Genomic DNA, 23,603 nt, shown 5'->3' with positions numbered 1-23,603 from the left:
TGCAGGTCATGTGACCGCTGCAGCTTGTGATTGGCTGCTAAGTGGAACAAATGCCAGAAAGCAACAAAAATTCTTTTAATACCACAGGTGCCGCGAAACACTTCATTTAGAAACATGGTAGATCTTTGGAATCTTTTAGATTCAATGGACAGGAGCTGGTGAACAGACCAATGAGGGGAGGAGAATGGAGGCATGGCCGGCCTTCGGTTGGATGGTGCCCTGTGCGGGACTCTCCATTGCTGCCCTCCTGAAACCAAAAATAAATCACATATATAGACACACACATGCCGGAACATATACAGTATACTGTACATACACAAAATTAGCTTTTTCTTTTTTTTGCTGCGCTTTTCTTTGGTCATATAAACAATGTCTATCCAACATATTGGGTTAAATAGGATTTTTTTTAAAATAAAAAAATATTGTATCTACGTTAACGCGTGTATAGTATTAATGTGAATGAATCTCAAACAATGAGAACACTTGTACGTTTTTCAAACCTGCGTGGAGTTTAGCACTGGGAGTAGTTCGGATTGACGAATTGTGGTTTTAAAACACATGCATATTTGTTTAGTGACGAAGGTTAGAAGTAAGAACACTTGTTCGAAACGCGTGAGCATGTACACGCCTAACCTGTGCTCTCTCTGGATTTTAACTTGACGTACGAATAAAACATACTTTTTTATGGACGTGCTGGAGAAAATAGTTTGTTTGGACTTTCCTCGCTAGCCAGCAAGCTCCCCTCCGTTTCACTCCAGTGAGGAACTACAGATACCATAAGACACATCTGGCGAGCATACTTGGGCTTTATTGCTGCATTTCCCTTTATTTGTACTGCAGGAACACCTGGACCAGGTGCAGGAGCGGAGTCCGAATGAAGCCAGGGGGTCGATACCGGGAGAGAAAACAACGAGGTGACCAACCAGAGGAGAAGATAGTGACCTAACCAGTCAATAAGGAAGCAGAATGTCAAATACCAGAGGTGGCGAGAGGATGGTGAAAATCAGGAACAGGGTCAAGACTTCGGACGAACAAGCTTGTCATAAGAAAAATACAGAGGCAGTGGTTCCACGTAAAATCTCTCACCGGGAGTGATGTGATCAGAGGGCCAGAGGTCATTAAGCCCAGATAGGCCTGGCGTATGTGAGCCGGGAGTCGCGAGTGGCAGAGCCATTCTGCATGGAGACAAAGTCAGTAACAGCATCTAATCTCTATCATGAAACTAAGTAGGAGGTTGTCACTGCTCCACCCCTAAAATCCCTGAAAAGTACAATCTTGTCTTGTGATCGAAGGGATTATGTGGGGACCGAAAATTATTAACGGTTCTCCCATTATATATTTAGAATATAATAATCTCAAAAGAAACAATGTGAATGCGAGGAAATCAACCAACATATTCCCATTCACCACAGTATTATAGTAGTTATATTCTTGTATATAGGGGGCAGTATTATAGTAGTTATATCCTTGTATATAGGGGCAGTATTATAGTAGTTATATTCTTGTATATAGGAGCAGTATTATAGTAGTTATATTCTTGTATATAGGGAGCAGTATTATAGTAGTTATATTCTTGTATATAGGAGCAGTATTATAGTAGTTATATTCTTGTATATAGGGGGCAGTATTATAGCAGTTATATTCTTGTATATAGGAGCAGTATTATAGTAGTTATATTCTTGTATATAGGGGCAGTATTATAGTAGTTATATTCTTGTATATAGGGGCAGTATTATAGTAGTTATATTCTTGTATATAGGGGGCAGTATTATAGTAGTTATATTCTTGTATATAGGGGCAGTATTATAGTCGTTATATTCTTTTATATAGGGGCAGTATTATAGTAGTTATATTCTTGTATATAGGAGCAGTATTATAGTAGTTATATTCTTGTATATAGGGAGCAGTATTATGGTAGTTATATTCTTGTATATAGGAGCAGTATTATAGTAGTTATATTCTTGTATATAGGGGCAGTATTATAGCAGGTATATTCTTGTATATAGGGGTAGTATTATAGTAGTTATATTCCTATATATAGGAGCAGTATTATAGTAGGTATATTCCTGTGTATAGGGGGCAGTATTATAGTAGTTATATTCTTGTATATAGGGGGCAGTGTTATAGTAGTTATATTCTTGTATATAGGGAGCCGTGTTATAGTAGTTATATTCTTGTATATAGGGGCAGTGTTATAGTAGTTATATTCTTGTATATAGGGGCAGTATTATAGTAGTTATATTCTTGTATATAGGGGGGCAGTATTATAGTAGTTATATTCTTGTATATAGGGGGCCGTATTATAGTAGTTATATTCTTGTATATAGGGAGCAGTATTATAGTAGTTATATTCTTGTATATAGGGGGCAGTATTATAGTAGTTATATTCTTGTATATAGGGGCAGTATTATAGTAGTTATATTCTTGTATATAGGGGCAGTATTATAGTAGTTATATTCTTGTACATAGGAGGCAGTATTATAGTAGTTATATTCTTGTACATAGGAGGCAGTATTATAGTAGTTATATTCTTGTATATAGGGGCAGTATTATAGTAGTTATATTCTTGTATATAGGGGCAGTACTATAGTAGTTATATTCTTGTATATAGGGGCAGTATTATAGTAGTTATATTCTTGTATATAGGAGCAGTATTATAGTAGTTATATTCTTGTATATAGGAGGCAGTATTATAGTAGTTATATTCTTGTACATAGGAGGCAGTATTATAGTAGTTATATTCCTGTATATAGGGGCAGTATTATAGTAGTTATATTCTTGTATATAGGGAGCAGTATTATAGTAGTTATATTCCAGTATATAGGAGCAGTATTATAGTAGTTATATTCTTGTATATAGGAGGCAGTATTATAGTAGTTATATTCTTGTATATAGGGGCAGTATTATAGTAGTTATATTCTTGTATATAGGGAGCAGTATTATAGTAGTTATATTCTTGTATATAGGGAGCAGTATTATAGTAGTTATATCCTTGTATATAGGAGCAGTATTATAGTAGTTATATTCTTGTATATAGAGGCAGTATTATAGTAGTTATATTCTTGTATATAGAGGCAGTATTATAGTAGTTATATTCTTGTATATAGGAGGCAGTATTATAGTAGTTATATTCTTGTATATAGGGGGCAGTATTATAGTAGTTATATTACTGTATATAGGGGCAGTATTATAGTAGTTATATTCTTGTATATAGGGAGCAGTATTATAGTAGATATATTCTTGTATATAGGGGACAGTATTATAGTAGTTATATTCTTGTATATAGGGGCAGTATTATAGTAGTTATATTCTTGTATATAGGGGCAGTATTAATTAGTGGTGTTAAATTAAAGATATTAGTTTACTAGATTAACTGGTAAATGGGATCAGAGCAGTTGTCACTTCCGTCCCCCTCTTCTCACATGGGGCGACAATGTGTACAGGAGAATGATCCTCTTATGGTAAAGAGAATGTGAATCTTATCCCCCTCCTGAGGCATTATGGGAGTCTCATGAATGGACCCAGAAACCGCTCTGGCTAAATGACATGTGAATAGAATTTTTCACAATCGTACAGGAGAGGACGACTCAAGGACTTATATTTATAGGGGATTTATTGATTTCCGGGGTAAATGCTCCTTAATAAGGAGTCGTCTCTTCTATTAATGCTTTTCCTTCCCTTCGGTGAAATAAGAATCTCCCTGTAAAGACTTAATAGACCTCGATAAACACAAATTAAACTGAAGTCAGTCTCGCCCCCAGGACAGGAGAACTCGTACATTTATAGCATTCACAGTCGCAGCGTGTTTATTAATCGTGGCTGCAAGGGGCTCCGCAAACAATTACCGCATCCACCGAGCGCCAGCTATCGACATGCGAATTGCAGGACCAATAGGTGTTGACAGCCTGGAACTTGCACGAGGTTCAAAGGAGTGAATTTCAGCCGCCGGCCGGGACGTCTTATGTGGAAGAACCCGAGGGAACGGACTGAAAATTAATCTCATGACCCTGTGATTTTTGAGGTGATAGAAGAGACTATGCAAACAAGCGGGTAATGAAGACGACGCATCCCAAGGGTCACCGCAGTGACCAGCACCAACATTTAACTCTGGAAAACAATTTGCGGAGGTGATAATTATTTCTGTAAATACTTTTGGAGGCAAATCTGAGAATCCCCATAGACTATAGATCCGTGCACAAAGCAAAGCCACATACATGATATGGCAGGTATAGGATCCAAGTCCTTACCGGAGGGATCACAGAGCAGTAGACACTTAGCGCAGTGCCATGTGGTGCCCCTGTAGGGCTCTGTTCACATTGGAGGCTCCATCGCAGGTCCCATCCAATTTGGACGGGAAGAATAGCTCCGCAGGGGTCCGTCGGGCACTGGTGGTTATAAACCGAAGCAAAGATATGCAGATGTGATGGGTAAAAGGTTGTCCCATCGGGACCACCCCCATCGGGACCACCACCCATCATGACCACCCTCCATCAGGACCACCCCCGATGGGACAGAATTCCTACAGAGACTTATCCCTTCCCTCGTCCCCTTTCTCCCCCAGCCCACTTGAATTAACACCCACATGACAGCCCACATACAACATGGCAGCTGGCAATGCAAACTCTGCCCTTCCAGGTTTTTCATTCCTTTTAATAGAAGGAGCCGTCAGAAGACATGATAACCGCGGCAGAGTTGAATGGGGCACCGGAGGCCCAAATTACCAGATATTCAGTGGATTTCACACTTAATTCATAATGGTGGCACCGGCTTCACCAAGTCATTATTTCGGGCAATTCTAGAACAATAAAATCTCGCACTTACGGAATACGTTCCATTTTTACCTTTAGGAAGCGCTAGATCTGAACTCCTCCATTTCAGCCGCAAATATTCAACAAATACTCCTGATATAATTGATAATTACCCTTTAATGAGCTTTAAAGTGCGCACAGTAGACACCTGTCAGGAACGCAGCGTCGCCATCCCTCCGCTAATTAGCAGCCGTGACTATTTTTTTTAATTTTTACACTTCAGTGAAAATTTCGTTAATAAGAAGCGATGTGCTGCAGCACGGCCAAACATGAAAGTGCCCACAACACAACGGGCCTGGGTGTCCACTAGAAGCGTGTTCTCCAGCATTCAAACCACATTCCTTAAATACTCTGTGCTGCTGGAGACCTTTACTTCTGGTATTTAACTCAGAGTGCGACTTCCGTGAAAGAACACTACAGTCAGTCACAGTACTAGTGTCTAGCCACAGATAACAGACAATAATTGCATGACTTCAGTGACCATCACTTGTCTCGATTCTCCATATCACAGCTCCTGCCAAATGCAGCTCTGTACTCCCAAACATTGTCAGCAGACTCCTCCTCAAATACTCTGTGCTGCTGGGGACACTGTAATCCTCAATGTAAGGAGGGAAACGGAAGATGACAGACTAATATGTCATATGCAGCTCTATCCTCCATACCATCATATGTGTGAACAGGTTACTGGCACCCACTAGATCAGAAGACTCCTCTGCAGAAATACTCTGTGCTGCTGGGGGGACCCTGCTCCTTCCACTATGCAACTCTCAGTTGTGACCTCCCACTTGCCTTCATACCTCACATCATGACACTGCTCCCACCATATCAGCACAGTCTCCCCTAAAATACACTGTGCTGCTGTGGGGACACTTCCTCTTCTATGTGACTTTCAGTTGTGGCTTCCCACAAGATCAGTACACTCATTTACTGAAATACTCTGTACTGCTGTGGTAACCACGCCTCTATGTAACCCTCCACTGGTCTCCATTCCTCTCCCCACGTCTCGACACAGCCCTTGTTCTCACTGACATCACGTCTCAGATAATTCACGTCTTCACCTCAATTAACCGGGAGTTAAGGGTAGAACTTTAAGTTTTGTCCATGGGCCATATCTAGTAATGCAGCAGTCCTATTCACTTCAATGAAGCTGAACTGCAATACTACACAGTGCCTGAGGTCAAGAGGGGCGCTGTTTCAAAATAAAAAATTATATATCATATGTGACCCTTTTTGTAACGTTATACAACCCCTATCATGGTATCGGCATTTTTTTTTTACAAAGTAATTTTCCACTTTCCGAACCAACGTATTATTATTTTTTTCCTGCATGAAGCTTCAGATCCCCGTGTAGCATTTCCTTGATTTATGCACCAACATTTATACAGATAGAAGCAGTTAATGACAATTCACCGAGCGGCTCAGCTGGAGCAGTCAAAATTTGTCCTAAACCGTCTCCTGTACGTTTGGCGGCACAGCGGCGTCTCGCACTTGCACGGATCTTAGACTTATTTGCCTGTTTTTCCCGTCAACACAACAGAAGGGAAGTAAAGAAATGAAGATTGTAGCACTGCAGGTCACCTCCTCTATAGTCCTGAAGTTAAAGAATAGCATCTGGGATTTTATAACTGCAAAACTCAGCGAGAACTTTTCAGCCGGCGCCAAAACCTCTCGTCGACTTCCATGTGGTGCAGAAAAAGAAAGAGGGACAGAAAAGTACAGAGTCAGCCCTGCAAGACGACAATTACCACCTGGGCTAGGAGAGGTGGTGCAGCAAGCAGGAGCCGCATATAAAAGCTTGGAGGATAAAAAATATCTAAAAATAAATAAACACAAACTTTGCTTTACTGATCTGCAATGGCAACATAGTTTCTACTCCAGTCACATCCAGAGCTGCATTAAGGCATCTGCTGCTTCACTGTTCAATCCGAGGCTATAAGGGCTCACTTCTTCATTCCCACTCGTTCAGTGTCTGAGTCACGTACCCCAGATATTCGGTGCCAGAAGGTGGGCAGATTAACCACTCTGCCTTGGCTAGGGCAGCGAACTGAATTCTTGCACCAGGAGAGGAAAAGCCCAACTAAGAATCTGCGGCAGGCAGCAAACGTCTGAAAGCAGCTCGGGATGAGAGTAGAGAATAAGGAAAGATGCAAGTAAATTAACTCAACATTATACAAAGATTTAAACTTTCAAATTACGTTCATAAGTGAAGGATTCCCTAGGGGAGGAAAACTCGCAGCATATTTTTTCCTTTGAGCAACACTTTATGGGGAATTCATCCTGCAGTGAAATTTACGGCGGAAAATATCTGCCAAGCCTAGTCCTACCCTTACAGTCTACAGAACAGAATGAATCTACATTTTAAAAAAAAATTGTCACTACATGACCTATTCTGTACTGATCCTGAGTTACATCCTGTATTATACTCCAGAGCTGCACTCACTAATGTAATGTATGTACACACTTATCTTGTACTGATCCTGAGTTACATCCTGTATTATACCCCAGAGCTGCACTCACTATTCTGCTGGTGGAGTCACTGTGTACATACATTACATTACTTATCCTGTACTGATCCTGAGTTACATCCTGTATTATACTCCAGAGCTGCACTCACTATTCTGCTGGTGGAGTCACTGTGTACATACATTACATTACTTATACTGTACTGATCCTGAGTGACATCATGTATTATACTCCAGAGCTGCACTCACTAATGTAATGTATGTACACACTTATCCTGTACTGATCCGGAGTTACATCCTGTATTATACCCCAGAGCTGCACTCACTATTCTGATGGTGGGGTCACTGTGTACATACATTACATTACTTATCCTGTACGGATCCGGGATTACAGCCTGCACTCATGAGAACATGGCCAATGTCATCAATGCTTCCACCTGGATTGCAAGGTCGGTACGTTATTATTTTTTTAAATGATGGCATTACAAAGAGTGACAGGGGTCTGGTAGAGGAGGAGGATCACGTCCCTGTGAAAAGCCTATTTGCTTTGCGCAAATCACAAATTAAAATATTATGTCCGTGCACCAGTCTCAATCCACACAGAGACGCTCTTAATAAATGATCACTAATTATAGTAGGTAAAATTAAATAAATAATACACACTCGTCCTTCTCAATGAATTAGAATATCATCAAAAAGTTCATTTATTTCAGTAATTCAATTCAAAAAGTGTCTGTCATATATTCTATAGATTCATTACACACGGAGGGATCTATTTCCAGCAGATTTTTCTGTTAATGTTGATGATTATGGGAACAGTTAATGAAAACCCAAAATTTAGTGTCTCCGAAAATGAGAATATTATATAAGCCCAATATCAAAAATTATTTTTTAATACTGAAGTGTCGTCCTACTGAAAAGTCTGTCCAGTATCTGCCCCAATACTTGGTCAGGGCTACAACTCTGCATGAATTACTGCATCAGTGCGGCGTGGCATGGGGGCGATCAGCCTGTGGCACGGCTGAGGTGTGATCAATGTGGCGTGGCATGGAGGCGATCAGCCTGTGGCACTGCTGAGGTGTGATCAATGTGGCGTGGCATGGAGGCGATCAGCCTGTGGCACTGCTGAGGTGTTATGGAAGCCCAGGTTGCGGATATCGGCCTTCAGCTCGTCTGTATTGTTGGGTCTGGTGTCTCATCTTCCTCTTGACAATACCCTGTAGATTCTCTATGGGGTTTAGGTCAGGCGAGTTTCATGGCCAGTCAAGCGCAGAGATACTGTGGTTATTACACCAGGTGTTGGCAATGTCAATTCCTGCTGCGGAAAGTGGACTGAATTGCTGCGTTTTTTTTAGGAGATGTCCTCGTCTCCTAACAATGTTAAGAACACATCAATTTATGCACCATTTTCTGCCATAAAAACTGCAGTAAATGGTGCGTTTTTACCGCAGCGGAAAGTCTCCGACTTTCAAAGTAATTGCTGCAGAAATTTTCTACGACAATTCCGGTGTGTGTGGACAAGCCCCAACACCTTTCCAAGAGGTTTTCACAAAACTATTTCAGTCTCTGCCGACTAGATTTTCTTCAGTTTACTTTTATCATTCAGTTTTAGGTACGGTGTCCCTTTAACTGGTTTCAATCCTATTTATCTGTGTCCACCCACGAGTTACAGAACCCCGCCCACGCTTAGCTAAACTTTGGATTATACTCAACTTTTTCCTAGTGTTCTAAGCTTTATAAACGGTGCTGTGACGTATGAGAAGTTTGTGATGGATTATATATAAAAATAATAGCTGCACAGTCAATATGTCACGCACCAGACTTGGCGATACGGATACCGTGTGCTAGAAATAATTGATAGCGGTTCCTCGGCACTGGCACATCTTAAAGTGCCATGAAGACGGGTGATTAATGTAATGCCTGTGAAATTATTACCAATTACAGCACATTCATTATGACTGACACCTTCCTGAGGGCCCTCACTAGTGATTTCTTTCCAGTCGCCTTCAGCATTTTACCTTCGTTTTTGTCAGAGTTTGTTTACCATTAATCACGGCGAGCAGCGCGGCGGCACGATCGCAACTTATCCTGAAAATATGACCTTCTACTTAGCGGCCATCCTAAAAAAAATACAGCACAGACTCATGGGAAAGAGAGAGGACACTATTGTATAATGTACGGATTTTATTTTATTTAAGAATTCCAATTCCTATACCATTTATTCTGTAAACTCCTCAAGGACCAGCACTTCATTAAAAAAATATTAGGTCTCAGGGATGTGAACGGTAAGGATCTAGTCAACCGAAAAGATGCATTTTTTTCTTTATTTATTGATGAATTGGTTAAGTAATGATTTGCTTTTCTTCTAGGATTCGGATTTTGAGACGTTTTCTACTCCAGTCACAACCAGAGCTGCATTTAAAATTCAAGTGGCTCTTATTGGAAACAGAACTAGGATTTAGTTGCACTTGGTTGTCAGACGTGGGCTGATTTGTGGCAAATTGCTCCTTCCCATTGGCTGGAGTGAACCCTTCCAGCGTTTTATATTGCTTGTTATGACAAATCTCAGCAGAGTTGGTATTGGGGATCCATATGCTGTGACTCCCCAACAATATTTAGAATGAAAGGAACAACGCAGTCCCTACATTTTGAGAGATGAAAATGGGCCATTTACTAGAATACAAAAAAATCAAAGCAGAAGTTCCAGCAAAAGTTCTAAAATTTTTTGCAGATTCATTGAAGATTACGTCTTTTTAGGAGTCCGAGCTTCATTTTTCAGATACAGAGCTCCAAATCCCCTGCTTAGACATTGAGTTACATGATACAAGTTTTTCTTCCTGCAGCCACCACTAGAGGGAGCTCACTGAAGTCAGATTTATTATGGAGTCTATGGCTAGGCGGGAGATCTGGAACTCTTATCAGAAAAAACGGAGCTTTGACCGCTATGATGTATTATAAACTGAACACAATTTAGATCAAAATAAAAAAATTATGCAAAATCCCAAATTTTTGGGGTTCGCAGCACACGATTAGAAAAAGGATCGCACGACCTAAGGAGACCTTCCTCATAATGCCTTTCAGGCAGCTTTCCCAAAAAGCCCCGCAGTTATCCCTCCCTCTATCACAGCCAATCACAAGGGGTATAGGTGGAGGACTCATTCACCATCAAAAGCTCAACCAGGACATGCTACAGTCCAAGATGACATCCAGGAGTCAGACAAGTTTTCAGAGCAATCGGGGCACTTACAATTTGAGCCACATTTATTCAGACGGAATGGAGTTGGATGGCAATTCCATAAAATTGGACCTGGACCCAAAAAATTAGCTCATCTCTACTGTTCACATAAATATAGCCGGCTATTTGCTAGAACTTACTATTGTGGCCACTGCAACTTCATCTAAACGAGTGCTGTGCAATTTAAGATTTTGTATCAGAATAAAGACAATAAATTATATTCAAATACAATAAAAAACAAAAAGAGGCAAAAGAGAAGCAGCAACAGACACTCATATATAGAATAAAAAGGACCTCTACATGTTACAGAGGAAGATTGTTCTCCATATAGGGGGCAGTATTATAGTAGTTATATTCTTGTATATAGGAGCAGTAATATAGTAGTTATATTCTTGTATATAGGAGCAGTATTATAGTAGTTATATTCTTGTATGTAGGAGCAGTATTATAGTAGTTATATTCTTGTATATAGGAGCAGTATTATAGTAGTTATATTCTTGTATGTAGGAGCAGTATTATAGTAGTTATATTCTTGTACATAGGGGGCAGTATTATAGTAGTTATATTCTTGTATATAGGAGCAGTATTATAGTAGTTCTATTCTTGTATATAGGGGGCAGTATTATAGTAGTTATATTCTTGTATATAGGAGCAGTATTATAGTAGTTCTATTCTTGTATATAGGGGGCAGTATTATAGTAGTTATATTCTTGTATATAGGAGCAGTATTATAGTACCGTATTTTCCGGACTATAAGGCGCACATAAAATGCTGAGAATTTCTCAGAAATAGAAAGTGCGCCTTATAATCCGGTGCGCCTTATATATGAACCCGACAGTAAAGAGAGGGGTTCATACAGGATCCTTTACCTCTATCGTGGGCGGCAGGGGTAGGCGGCGGCATACCACAGCACACACCATGCTCCTCCCCCCCGTGCGCCTATGAATTTATTCTTCACTTGGGTTTTTACAGTATCCATAAATGGATTGAGCATTACGGCCACCGTAGTCAGGAGCCACACTGAGTGATACTTACAGCTCTGTAGGATCCTTGCAATATATCTTTGCTTTAGCGTTAACTATACCCACTACCCCAAAAAATGCCTCCTGTTAAGAGACATGCTTATGATGCAGGTTTCAAGCTTAAAGCTATAAGTTATGCAGTAGAGCATGGAAATAGGGCAGCTGCAAGAGAATTCAACATTAATGAATCCATGGTGCGTAAGTGGAGAAAACAAGAAGATGCCCTCCGCCAAGTAAAGAAGACCAAACTGAGTTTCCGAGGAAACAAAGCAAGGTGGCCACAGTTGGAGGACAAAATAGAACAGTGGGTTATGGAACAGAGAAACGCAGGTAGAAGCGTCTCCACTGTCTCTATTCGACTCAAAGCCACTGCTTTAGCACGTGACATGGAGATCAAGGACTTTCGAGGAGGTCCTTCATGGTGCTTTCGTTTCATGAACAGGCGTCATCTCTCCATTCGCACCAGAACTACTGTGTGCCAGCAATTACCAAAGGATTATGAAGAGAAGCTGGCCATTTTCCGCACCTACTGCATAACCAAGATAAATGAAAAGAATATCCAGCCAGAACACATTATTAACATGGATGAGGTTCCCCTCACTTTCGATATCCCCGTAAACCGTACTGTTGAGAAAACAGGGACCAGTACGATATCTATACGTACCACAGGAAATGAGAAGTCATCTTTCACTGTAGTTCTCGCTTGTCAGGCTAATGGCCAGAAACTACCACCCATGGTAATTTTCAAGAGGAAGACTTTGCCTAAAGAAAATTTTCCTGCTGGTGTCATCATTAAGGCTAACCCAAAGGGCTGGATGGATGAGGAGAAGATGAGTGAGTGGCTGAGGGAGGTCTACGTCAAGAGACCGGGTGGCTTTTTTCACAAATCCCCATCCCTATTGGTCTGTGACTCGATGCGCGCCCACGTGACCGATACTGTCAAAGCCCAAGTGAAGAAAACTAATTCGGAGCTTGCTGTCATCCCTGGTGGATTAACCAAAGAGCTCCAGCCGCTAGATATCAGCATCAACAGGTCATTTAAAGTTAAATTGCGAGCTGCATGGGAGCATTGGATGACAGAAGGTGACCACACATTCACCAAAACAGGGAGGCAACGCCGTGCGAGTTATGCCACTATGTGCCAGTGGATCGTGGATGCCTGGAAGAATGTATCAGTCTCCAGTGTCATCCGAGCTTTCAGGAAGGCTGGAATCACCACTGAAGAGCCTAGCAGCAGCAACGAGACCGACTCGGATAATGAAGAGGAGGACCCCATGCTTGATGCCGAAATCGCCCAACTGTTCAACTCCGACACTGAAGATGACGGATTTGATGGATTTCTGGTGGAGGAATGAACTGAAAAAGTACGGTAAGGGTATGTGCACACACACTAATTACGTCCGTAATTGACGGACGTATTTCGGCCGCAAGTCCCGGACCGAACAGTGCAAGGAGCCGGGCTCCTAGCATCATACTTATGTACGATGCTAGAAGTCCCTGCCTCGCTGCAGGACAACTGTCCCGTACTGTAAACATGATTATACTACGGGACAGTTGTCCTGCAGCAAGGCAGGGACTCCTAGCGTCGTACATAAGTATGATGCTAGGAGCCCGGCTCCTTGCACTGTGTTCGGTCCGGGACTTGCGGCCGAAATACGTCCGTCAATTACGGACGTAATTAGTGTGTGTGCACATACCCTAAACGTTTTGATTTGCAATTACAGCTGAACCAGTTGCAAGTTATTGTTAAAAAGTGTAATAAATTTTGACTTGCAGTCTGAGCAATGGTTTAACAACGGTAATGTGCTGCGCCTTATAATCCAGTGCGCCTTATATATGAAACATGATTGCTTATAAGGCGCTCATAGAAAGTGCGCCTTATAATCCGGTGCGCCTTATAGTCCGGAAAATACGGTAGTTATATTCTTGTATATAGGGGCAGTATTATAGTAGTTATATTCTTGTATATTGGAGCAGTATTATAGTAGTTATATTCTTGTATATAGGGGCAGTATTATAGTAGTTATATTCTTGTATATAGGAGCAGTATTATAGTAGTTATATTCTTGTATATAGGGGGCAGTATTATAGTAGTTCTATTCTTGTATATAGGGGCAGTATTATAGTAGTTCTATTCTTGTATATAGGGGCAGTATTATAGTAGTAATATTCTTGTATATTGGAGCAGTATTATAGTAGTTATATTCTTGTATATAGGGGGCAGTATTATAGTAGTTATATTCTTGTATATAGGAGGCAGTATTATAGTAGTTATATTCTTGTATATAGGGGCAGTATTATAGTAGTTATTTTCTTGTATATAGGAGGCAGTATTATAGCAGTTATATTCTTGTATATGGGGTGCAGTATAATAATAGTTATATTCTTGTATATAGGGGGCAGTATTATAGTAGTTATATTCTTGTATATAGGGGCAGTATTATAGTAGTTATATTGTATATTATAGTAGTTATATTCTTGTATATAGGGGCAGTATTATAGTAGTTATATTCTTGTATATAGTGGCAGTATTATAGTAGTTATATTCTTGTATATAGGGGTAGTATTATAGTAGTTATATTCTTGTACATAGGGGGCAGTATTATAGTAGTTATATTCTTGTATATAGGGGCAGTATTATAGTAGTTATATTCCTGTATATAGGGGGCAGTATTATAGTAGTTATATTCTTGTATGTAGGGGGCAGTATTATAGTAGTTATATTCTTGTATATAGGAGCAGTAATATAGTAGTTATATTCTTGTATATAGGAGCAGTAATATAGTAGTTATATTCTTGTATATAGGGGGCAGTATTATAGTAGTTATATTCTTGTATATAGGAGCAGTATTATAGTGGTTATATTCTTGTATATAGGGGTCCGTATTATAGTAGTTCTATTCTTGTATATAGGGGGCAGTATTATAGTAGTTATATTCTTGTATATAGGGTCAGTATTATAGTAGTTCTATTCTTGTATATAGGGGGCAGTATTATAGTACTTATATTCTTGTATATAGGGGGCAGTATTATAGTAGTTATATTCTTGTATATAGGGGCAGTATTATAGTAGTTATATTCTTGTATATAGTGGCAGTATTATAGTAGTTATATTCTTGTATATAAGGGGCAGTATTATAGTAGTTATATTCTTGTATGTAGGAGGCAGTATTATAGTAGTTATATTCTTGTATGTAGGAGCAGTATTATAGTAGTTATATTCTTGTATATAGGAGCAGTATTATAGTAGTTATATTCTTGTATATAAGAGCAGTATTATAGTAGTTATATTCTTGTATATAGGGGCAGTATTATAGTAGTTATATTCTTGTATATAGGAGCAGTATTATAGTAGTTATATTCTTGTATATAGGAGCAGTATTATAGTAGTTATATTCTTGTATATAGGGGCAGTATTATAGTAGTTATATTCTTGTATATAGGAGCAGTAATATAGTAGTTATATTCTTGTATATAGGAGCAGTAATATAGTAGTTATATTCTTGTATATAGGGGGCAGTATTATAGTAGTTATATTCTTGTATATAGGAGCAGTATTATAGTGGTTATATTCTTGTATATAGGGGTCCGTATTATAGTAGTTCTATTCTTGTATATAGGGGGCAGTATTATAGTAGTTCTATTCTTGTATATAGGGTCAGTATTATAGTAGTTCTATTCTTGTATATAGGGGGCACTATTATAGTAGTTATATTCTTGTATATAGGGGGCAGTATTATAGTAGTTATATTCTTGTATATAGGGACAGTATTATAGTAGATATATTTTTGTATATAGGGGCAGTATTATAGTAGATATATTTTTGTATATAGGGGCAGTATTACAGTAGTTATATTCTTGTATATAGGAGGCAGTATTATAGTAGTTATATTGTATATAGGGGCAGTATTATAGTAGTTATATTCTTGTATATAGGGGGTGTTCTAATGTATATAGGGGCAGTATTATAGTAGTTATATTCTTGTATATAGGGGCAGTATTATAGTAGTTATATTCTTGTATATAGGGGGCAGTATTATAGTAGTTATATTCTTGTATATAGGAGGCAGTATTATAGTAGTTATATTCTTGTATATAGGGGGCAGTATTATAGTAGTTATATTCTTGTATATAGGAGCAGTATTATAGTAGTTATATTCTTGTATATAGGAGCAGTATTATAGTAGTTATATTCTTGTATATAGGGGCAGTATTATAGTAGTTATATTCTTGTATATAGGGGGCAGTATTATAGTAGTTATATTCTTGTATATAGGAGCAGTATTATAGTAGTTATATTCTTGTATATAGGAGCAGTATTATAGTAGTTATATTCTTGTATATAGGAGGCAGTATTATAGTAGTTATATTCTTGTATATAGGAGCAGTATTATAGTAGTTATATTCTTGTATATAGGGGGCAGTATTATAGTAGTTATATTCTTGTATATAGGGGGCAGTATTATAGTAGTTATATTCTTGTATATAGGGGCAGTATTATAGTATTATATTCTTGTATATAGGGGCAGTATTATAGTAGTTATATTCTTGTATATAGGGGGCAGTATTATAGTAGTTATATTCTTGTATATAGGAGCAGTATTATAGTAGTTATATTCTTGTATATAGGTAGGCAGTATTATAGTGGTTATATTCTTGTATATAGGGGGCAGTATTATAGTAGTTATATTCTTGTATATAGGGGCAGTATTATAGTAGTTATATTCTTGTATATAGGGGCAGTATTATAGTAGTTATATTCTTGTATATAGGAGCAGTATTATAGTAGTTATATTCTTGTATATAGGGGGCAGTATTATAGTAGTTCTATTCTTGTATATAGGGGCAGTATTATAGTAGTAATATTCTTGTATATTGGAGCAGTATTATAGTAGTTATATTCTTGTATATAGGGGGCAGTATTATAGTAGTTATATTCTTGTATATAGGTGCAGTATTATAGTAGTTATAATCTTGTATATAGGGGCAGTATTATAGTACTTATATCCTTGTATATAGGAGCAGTATTATAATAGTTATATTCTTGTATATAGGAGGCAGTATTATAGTAGTTATATTCTTGTATATAGGGGCAGTATTATAGTAGTTATATTCTTGTATATAGGAGGCAGTATTATAGCAGTTATATTCTTGTATATGGGGTGCAGTATAATAATAGTTATATTCTTGTATATAGGGGGCAGTATTATAGTAGTTATATTCTTGTATATAGGGGCAGTATTATAGTAGTTATATTGTATATTATAGTAGTTATATTCTTGTATATAGTGGCAGTATTATAGTAGTTATATTCTTGTATGTAGGAGGCAGTATTATAGTAGTTATATTCTTGTATGTAGGGGGCAGTATTATAGTAGTTATATTCTTGTATATAAGAGCAGTATTATAGTAGTTATATTCTTGTATATAGGGGCAGTATTATAGTACTTATATTCTTGTATATAGGAGCAGTATTATTGTAGTTATATTCTTGTATATAGGAGCAGTATTATTGTAGTTATATTCTTGTATATAGGAGCAGTATTATTGTAGTTATATTCTTGTATATAGGGGCAGTATTATAGTAGTTATATTCCTGTATATAGGGGGCAGTATTATAGTAGTTATATTCTTGTATATAGGAGGCAGTATTATAGTAGTTATATTCTTGTATATAGGGGGCAGTATTATAGTAGTTATATTCTTGTATATAGGAGGCAGTATTATAGTAGTTATATTCTTGTATATAGGGGCAGTATTATAGTAGTTATATTCTTGTATATAGGGGCAGTATTATAGTAGTTATATTCTTGTATATAGGGGACAGTATTATAGTAGTTATATTCTTGTATATAGGTAGGCAGTATTATAGTAGTTATATTCTTGTATATAGGGGGCAGTATTATAGTAGTTATATTCTTGTATATAGGGGACAGTATTATAGTAGTTATATTCTTGTATATAGGGGCAGTATTATCGTAGTTATATTCTTGTATATAGGGGCAGTATTATTGTAGTTATATTCTTGTATATAGGTAGGCAGTATTATAGTGGTTATATTCTTGTATATAGGGGACAGTATTATAGTAGTTATATTCTTGTATATAGGGGCAGTATTATAGTAGTTATATTCTTGTATATAGGGGGCAGTATTATAGTAGTTATATTCTTGTATATAGGGAGCAGTATTATAGTAGTTATATTCTTGTATATAGGGAGCAGTATTATAGTAGTTATATTCTTGTATATAGGGGGCAGTATTATAGTAGTAATATTCTTGTATATAGGGGACAGTATTATAGTAATTATATTCTTGTATATAGGGGGCAGTATTATAGTAGTTATATTCTTGTATATAGGGGCAGTATTATAGTAGTTATATTCTTGTATATAGGGGGCAGTATTATAGTAGTTATATTCTTGTATATAGGGGGCAGTATTGAAGTGGATCGCCTGTAAACTATTATTCAGCATAATGTGCACAAAAGCAAACTATTTTCAAGGTAAAGAGAATGCAGATGGGAAAGATAGAAAAACCTACTGTTTATATTAAAAACCTGTTCAACAAAATATTGTTACCACGTGTCATTCTCCGTTTGTTGATGTAAATATCGGTTGTCCTCGGAGCTGCTCTTTGAGATAGAAACACTTACCGTGAAACAAGAAGGCTTTACTGCCATTGTGAGCGCCATAAACCTGTGTAATCCCCCTGGTGTTGTTCTCAAGTTCCAGCTCTGAAATGATGTCAATTTGTAAATCGTTGTCCGTCCCAAATCCAGATACTGCAAATAAATAAAGAAGATCAATTCAAAAATTTATATAAAAAATAAAATAAGGGGCAGGGTATGAAATTTTTATTAATTAAAGGCGAAATTCCACCAAAAGTTTTTTTATTCTTGCAGGTCCTAAAGACAAAATCGAGATGTAAAGAGATCACAATAATACAGCGCTGGGTGTGATATTTGCCGGCGTTCCCCGGAGTTGCCAGCGTTTTCTTAAAGGGGACATGCACTTTGTGTTGGTAGCATCGATGACATTTTTTAAATATCATGTCACTTGTGTATTGCTTTCTCCATCATAAATAACGACCAGATGCATAGAGATGTAGCAGAGCCGAGTTTACCAGATTCCAGAGAATTGAGTTTGTGATTTGGTAGATCATATATGAGGATGTATTCGCTCTGGTATTACATAGGCTTCCAGGTCTCCCAGTGCAAACACAAGGAAACCGGGTAAATTCAGCTCTGCTACATCTATATGTTGCAATTTGTGAACGTCATAGCTGCACCCCCAGAAACTCATTGGAGTAGTAGGTATTTGCTGCAATATCTTGATAAATACAACATGTTTTCAGCGCTTAAATCGGATACTTGCATTAATGAGAAGTTGCACCATACACAGAGCGTCAATTCCCCCGTCACTCCACATCCCCTCTGCAGGTCCCGGCAAAGGACAGAACACCTCATTTTTTACGCTGGCCGAAAACCGCATTGCTAAAAAATCCCTTTAAGGCCTCATGCACCCGACCGTAATGGTTTTTACTGTATGCAAATACTGATCCGTAGTCAGCCGCAAGTCCACCGCATAAACGGAAAGTTGTCCGCAAATACATTCATCAGTGTTTACAGATCCGTAAAAAAAAAAAAAAAAGTGAAGAACCTTGAGCAATCCCCTGGCATCGCATTACGGACGGCTACAGATCCACCTCCGTCAGCAATTGCGGAAGCGCCCATAGACTAACGGGAGTCCGCGCTGCAATTGTGGACAAAAATAGGACATGTTCCATAAATTGTGGATCATTTCTATGGCGCGGACGCACATCCGTAGTTATACTGAAAGGTGTCCATGACCAATAGAAATGAATGGGTCGGCAATTTCTACCGTAATTGTGGATCAAAATTACGGCCGTGCCCACGAGGCCTAAATCCACACTTTTCAGATCATATTGGAGACCAAACAAATAAAACTGGTTAAGAAAACTCCCACAATCCGTAAAGAAGTTCAGGCCCGCGATAGACAAACGAAAGGCAGCGCCGGAATGATGCACAGTGGGCAGATGTCGTCCGCTCTGCTCCCGGCTTAATTACAAGGAGCCGGCTGACTAATCACACGCACCTGCAGTCATTACCTCTAAAGTGCTGCGGAGTAAGGACAAGACGCACGGAGGCCGAGCCGCGTTAACAATAGGACGCAACTGCACCGGGCCCCCCGGCGGCTGCACCTTCACCGGGCCCCTGCACCATTTTCAGGATACAGAAGATGAAAACTATGGCGAAGCAGAAAGTCATCGTCTCCCTGCCCCATCATTCCCCATCGTAGACCAAAGGCGTCAGCGGGCGGCACGACGTGATCACTTCATCGCAACGCTTGCACCGAGTCGCCGACCACGTAGGCAGGGAATGGCTCAAACACTCTACTCATCATGGGAACAATGTTTTGGGGGGGGGGGGGGGGGGTAGGAGTATAATTATTTCCAGGGACAGCATTTTTTTTGGGGGGGGGCACAAAAGGAACATTGTTGCTGTATAGGGGATACGAAATGTGGCCCTTAATTCTGTGTGAAGCCCAAAAGGTGGCATCACTGCTGTGTAGAGGGCATAAAGGGGGTCCGAATACTGTTTTGGGCCTAAAAGGGGGCATTATTGCACAATTATTTTTTTTCTCGCATTACATTATCGGGGGGGGGGGGGGATTCCCCGCAGGTACAGTAATGGGTGCAAATGGGGCAGCATTAGAGCTAGAAGCAGGGTCGGTGCTTTAAATGGTGTTGAATTCTGTTGAATTTATAGCTAACGTATGTACTTAAATGACAAACTCAGCTCTGCTACATCTGTAGGTGTAGATCTTTAGGTATTTTTCTGTAGGTGCATGCAAGTTTATTTGCAGTCTTGTTTAAGACTAGAGATATCCAAGTGACATGCGTTAGATTACAAATGTAACTCTTTTACACCAAAGACAGCAGTGCTAAACCAAACAGACTCTGTTCTGAAATACTCCGCCAACTCTGTTCTGCTACAAAACGATACTCGGCCCTGCAGCGCTCCACAGGCTCGACCTTGCCATGCTCTACGGACTTGTCACTACTCCACTTGTCAGACTTGACCATGCAACACTCCACAAACTCAACTTCAATATTCTAAACCCATTAGACTCAACCCTGCTACACTTTACAAACTCGGCACCACTACACCTGCCAGGTCAAACCGGTCGTCATGTCTGACAGATAACCCTACACTTCAAGTACTCAGTTCTGCTACATCCACCTCGACTTCTACAAACTCGTTTGTTACACTTGACAAACACAGCTCTGCTACACATGACAAACTCCACAAACTTAGTTCTGCTACACCTAACATACAATGCTCAGAAACGCACGACAAACTCAGCCCTGCTTCGTGTGTACAGGTCATGTCTATTTCATATGCCTTACGTCCTATATATTTTGTGTGATCTCTATTCCTAGTTTTCTTGGCTTCTCTCCATCAGCGGCTCCATTCCCCCCCCCCCCCCCCCCCCCCCGGTAACGCTTTGCCAGCTCAGTCGCACCTTTCCCACGTTTTAAAGACTTCTTTTTGGATCCTGTCGTTTTATTTTTCTTAACACCGAGTTTTGCGAAAACAATAGATATAAAAGTCGCCATTTACAGACATTGGAGGCGTCGCTTGTAATGCGCCGGTTTCATTGCCATCTCAAGTGTTGATACGATGTGCGATTAACTCCGGGTTTAAAGTGCGAATATATTCAGATTAAAAGACTTCAAATCAGGGGAGGAGAACGCACGGACGGGAAAAAATACAAGTATCACTGAAGAAAAGGGAAAATAAAAGACCACAATGGCGCCATTGTGCTCATAATATATCACTATTTAGTCCGGAACCACCCAAATATCCATCAAAGGCTTGGACCCAAATAATAAAGCTTCCATGTGCTCGTGAATGTTCCCCTTCTATTGCTCTGCATAGTATTTCCCCTGCTACGGGTAAGTTCACACCGTTTTTTGACAAGTTTTTTGACGCGGAAACCGTGCCGCAAAACTCGCCAAAAACGGCCCGAAAATGCCTCCCATTGATTTCAATGGGAGGCGGAGGAGTCTTTTTCCAGCGAGCGGTAAAACCGGCTCGCAGGAGAAAGAAGGGATATGCCATATCTTCGGGCATTTACGCCTCTGACCTCCCATTGACATCAATGGGAGGCAGGAGAAAGCGTATTTCGCAGCGTTTTATGCCCGCGGCGATCAATGGCCTTGGGCGAAAAACGCTGCGAAAATCGGCGTGCAGGGAGAGGAAAATCTGCCTCAAAATTCCAAACGGAGTTGAGGCAGAATTTCCGCCTGTAAAAAACTCAGTGTGATAAGGGTATGTTCACACGCAGTGGTTTCAGACGTAATTCGGGCGTTTTACACCTCGAATTACGCTCCTAATACGCCTACAAAAATCTGCCCATTGCTTTCAATGGGAACAGAACATCGTAATTCCCACGAGCCTTAATTTTACGCGTCGCTGTCAAAATACGGCGCGTAAAAAGACGGCTCGTCAAAAGAGGTGCAGGACACTTCTTGGGCTGTTTTTGGAGCAGTTTTTCATTGACTATTGAAAACCGCTCCAAAAACGGGCGAGTTGCTGAAAAAACGTCTGAAAAATCAGGAGCTGTTTTTCCTTGAAATTTTCAGATGTTTTTTGTTAAGCGTACCCTCAGGGTATGTTCACTCGCTAAATGTATGTGCACACGCAAACGCTAAAAACGTCTGAAATTTAGGAGCTGTTTTCGCCTGAAAACAGCTCCTAAATTTCAGACGTTTTTACAAGTACTCACGTTTTTCGCAGCGTCCATTACGGACGTAATTGGAGCGGTTTTCCAATGGAGTCAATGAAAAACGGCTCCAAAAACGTCCCAAGAAGTGTCCTGCACTTCTTTGACGCGGGCGTATTTTTACGCGCCGTCTTTTGACAGCGACGCGTAAAATGACACCTCGTCTGCACAGAACATCGTAAGACCCATTGCAAGCAATGTGCAGATGTTTGTAGGCGTATTGGAGCCGTCTTTTCAGGCGTAAAACGCCTGAAAAGAGGTCGTGTGCACATACCCGTACCCTCATCACAGGCTCGCTCCTATATCGGCTTGGGATTAGTAGGAAGGTTCACATGACAGCCCACATGTACCCAGGTCGCAAATATTTGTTATGGCTTTATCCTATATTTTACGAATAGAAGTGTATAAAACCTGGCCACAGAGGCGTGAATAGGCGACTCCGCAAGCACAGAGCAATTAATGATAATTAATGCATTTATGGTAATTAGACCCCTGTTTGCAACCAATGGAAATCAGGTCATTATGTGAAAAACATTTCAAACGATTTATTGTCCTCGGCTGACGGTGATTATCACTGCAGCCTATAAATAGTCAGCCATCAGTCATCTCCAGCGGGCAATGCAAGCTTTACAATGGAAAATATAAAAGGCCAATTGCGGCAACAGATCCTGTACACCCCGAGCCAAAGTTCTAGAACAGATAAGAGTTATAAAAAATAGATTCTTGTGTTGAATGGGGAAAATAAGCTGTGTAAAGCAGCTGTAAAAGAACAAAAAAAATTTGGTCTCTGGAGCTCTGTGTCCAGACCGTGAATGATGCAGCTCTCTCCCCCTTCTCCCAGAAGAAAGTTCCAGCATGACCTCAACAAATCCACAGCTTGAGGAGTGTGGGGGATACGGAATGAAGCCGAGGAAAGTCCCAGAAAGGTAGAGAGACACAAGAGATTGGTTCCATGACCCTGAATGATAGTGAAGTTCATGCTGGAACTTCCTGCTAGGAGAGAGGGGAGAGAGCTGCATCATTCAGAATCTAGATGCAGAGCTGCGGTTATGTGAACATACCCCAACAGTGTAAAAGCTAATAAGATACATGTAAAACAAGGAGGATACTGGTGGATTTCAGAACGTGTATTGTGCTGTAGATCAGGAATCAGCAGTCAGGGACATTATGATAAGACAGTGGGCGCCTGGAGTCAGATCAGTCCTCTTGAGGGACTGATTGAACTGCATGTCGAGGACGAAGAGGAAGCTCCAGCACAGCCACTAAT

At 39.7% G+C, this 23,603-nt stretch overlaps 1 protein-coding gene across 1 annotated transcript in view; it reads right to left on the bottom strand.

The window, feature by feature from the left end:
* The window catches only part of LOC142697927 (protein kinase C-binding protein NELL1-like), a 168,491-nt gene that overhangs the window by 112,258 nt on the left and 32,630 nt on the right, over positions 1 to 23,603 (bottom strand). The window contains exon 2 of the mRNA XM_075847723.1: positions 18,181 to 18,309. Coding sequence (XP_075703838.1) covers positions 18,181 to 18,309 — 129 coding nt within the window. The remainder of the gene's footprint in view (positions 1 to 18,180; positions 18,310 to 23,603) is intronic.

Source organism: Rhinoderma darwinii (genome assembly GCF_050947455.1).
Source record: "Rhinoderma darwinii isolate aRhiDar2 chromosome 9 unlocalized genomic scaffold, aRhiDar2.hap1 SUPER_9_unloc_2, whole genome shotgun sequence".
NCBI lineage: Eukaryota > Metazoa > Chordata > Amphibia > Anura > Rhinodermatidae > Rhinoderma > Rhinoderma darwinii.
The sequence above is the reverse complement of the archived record's forward strand: the minus strand, read 5'-3'. Positions and strand labels throughout refer to the sequence as shown.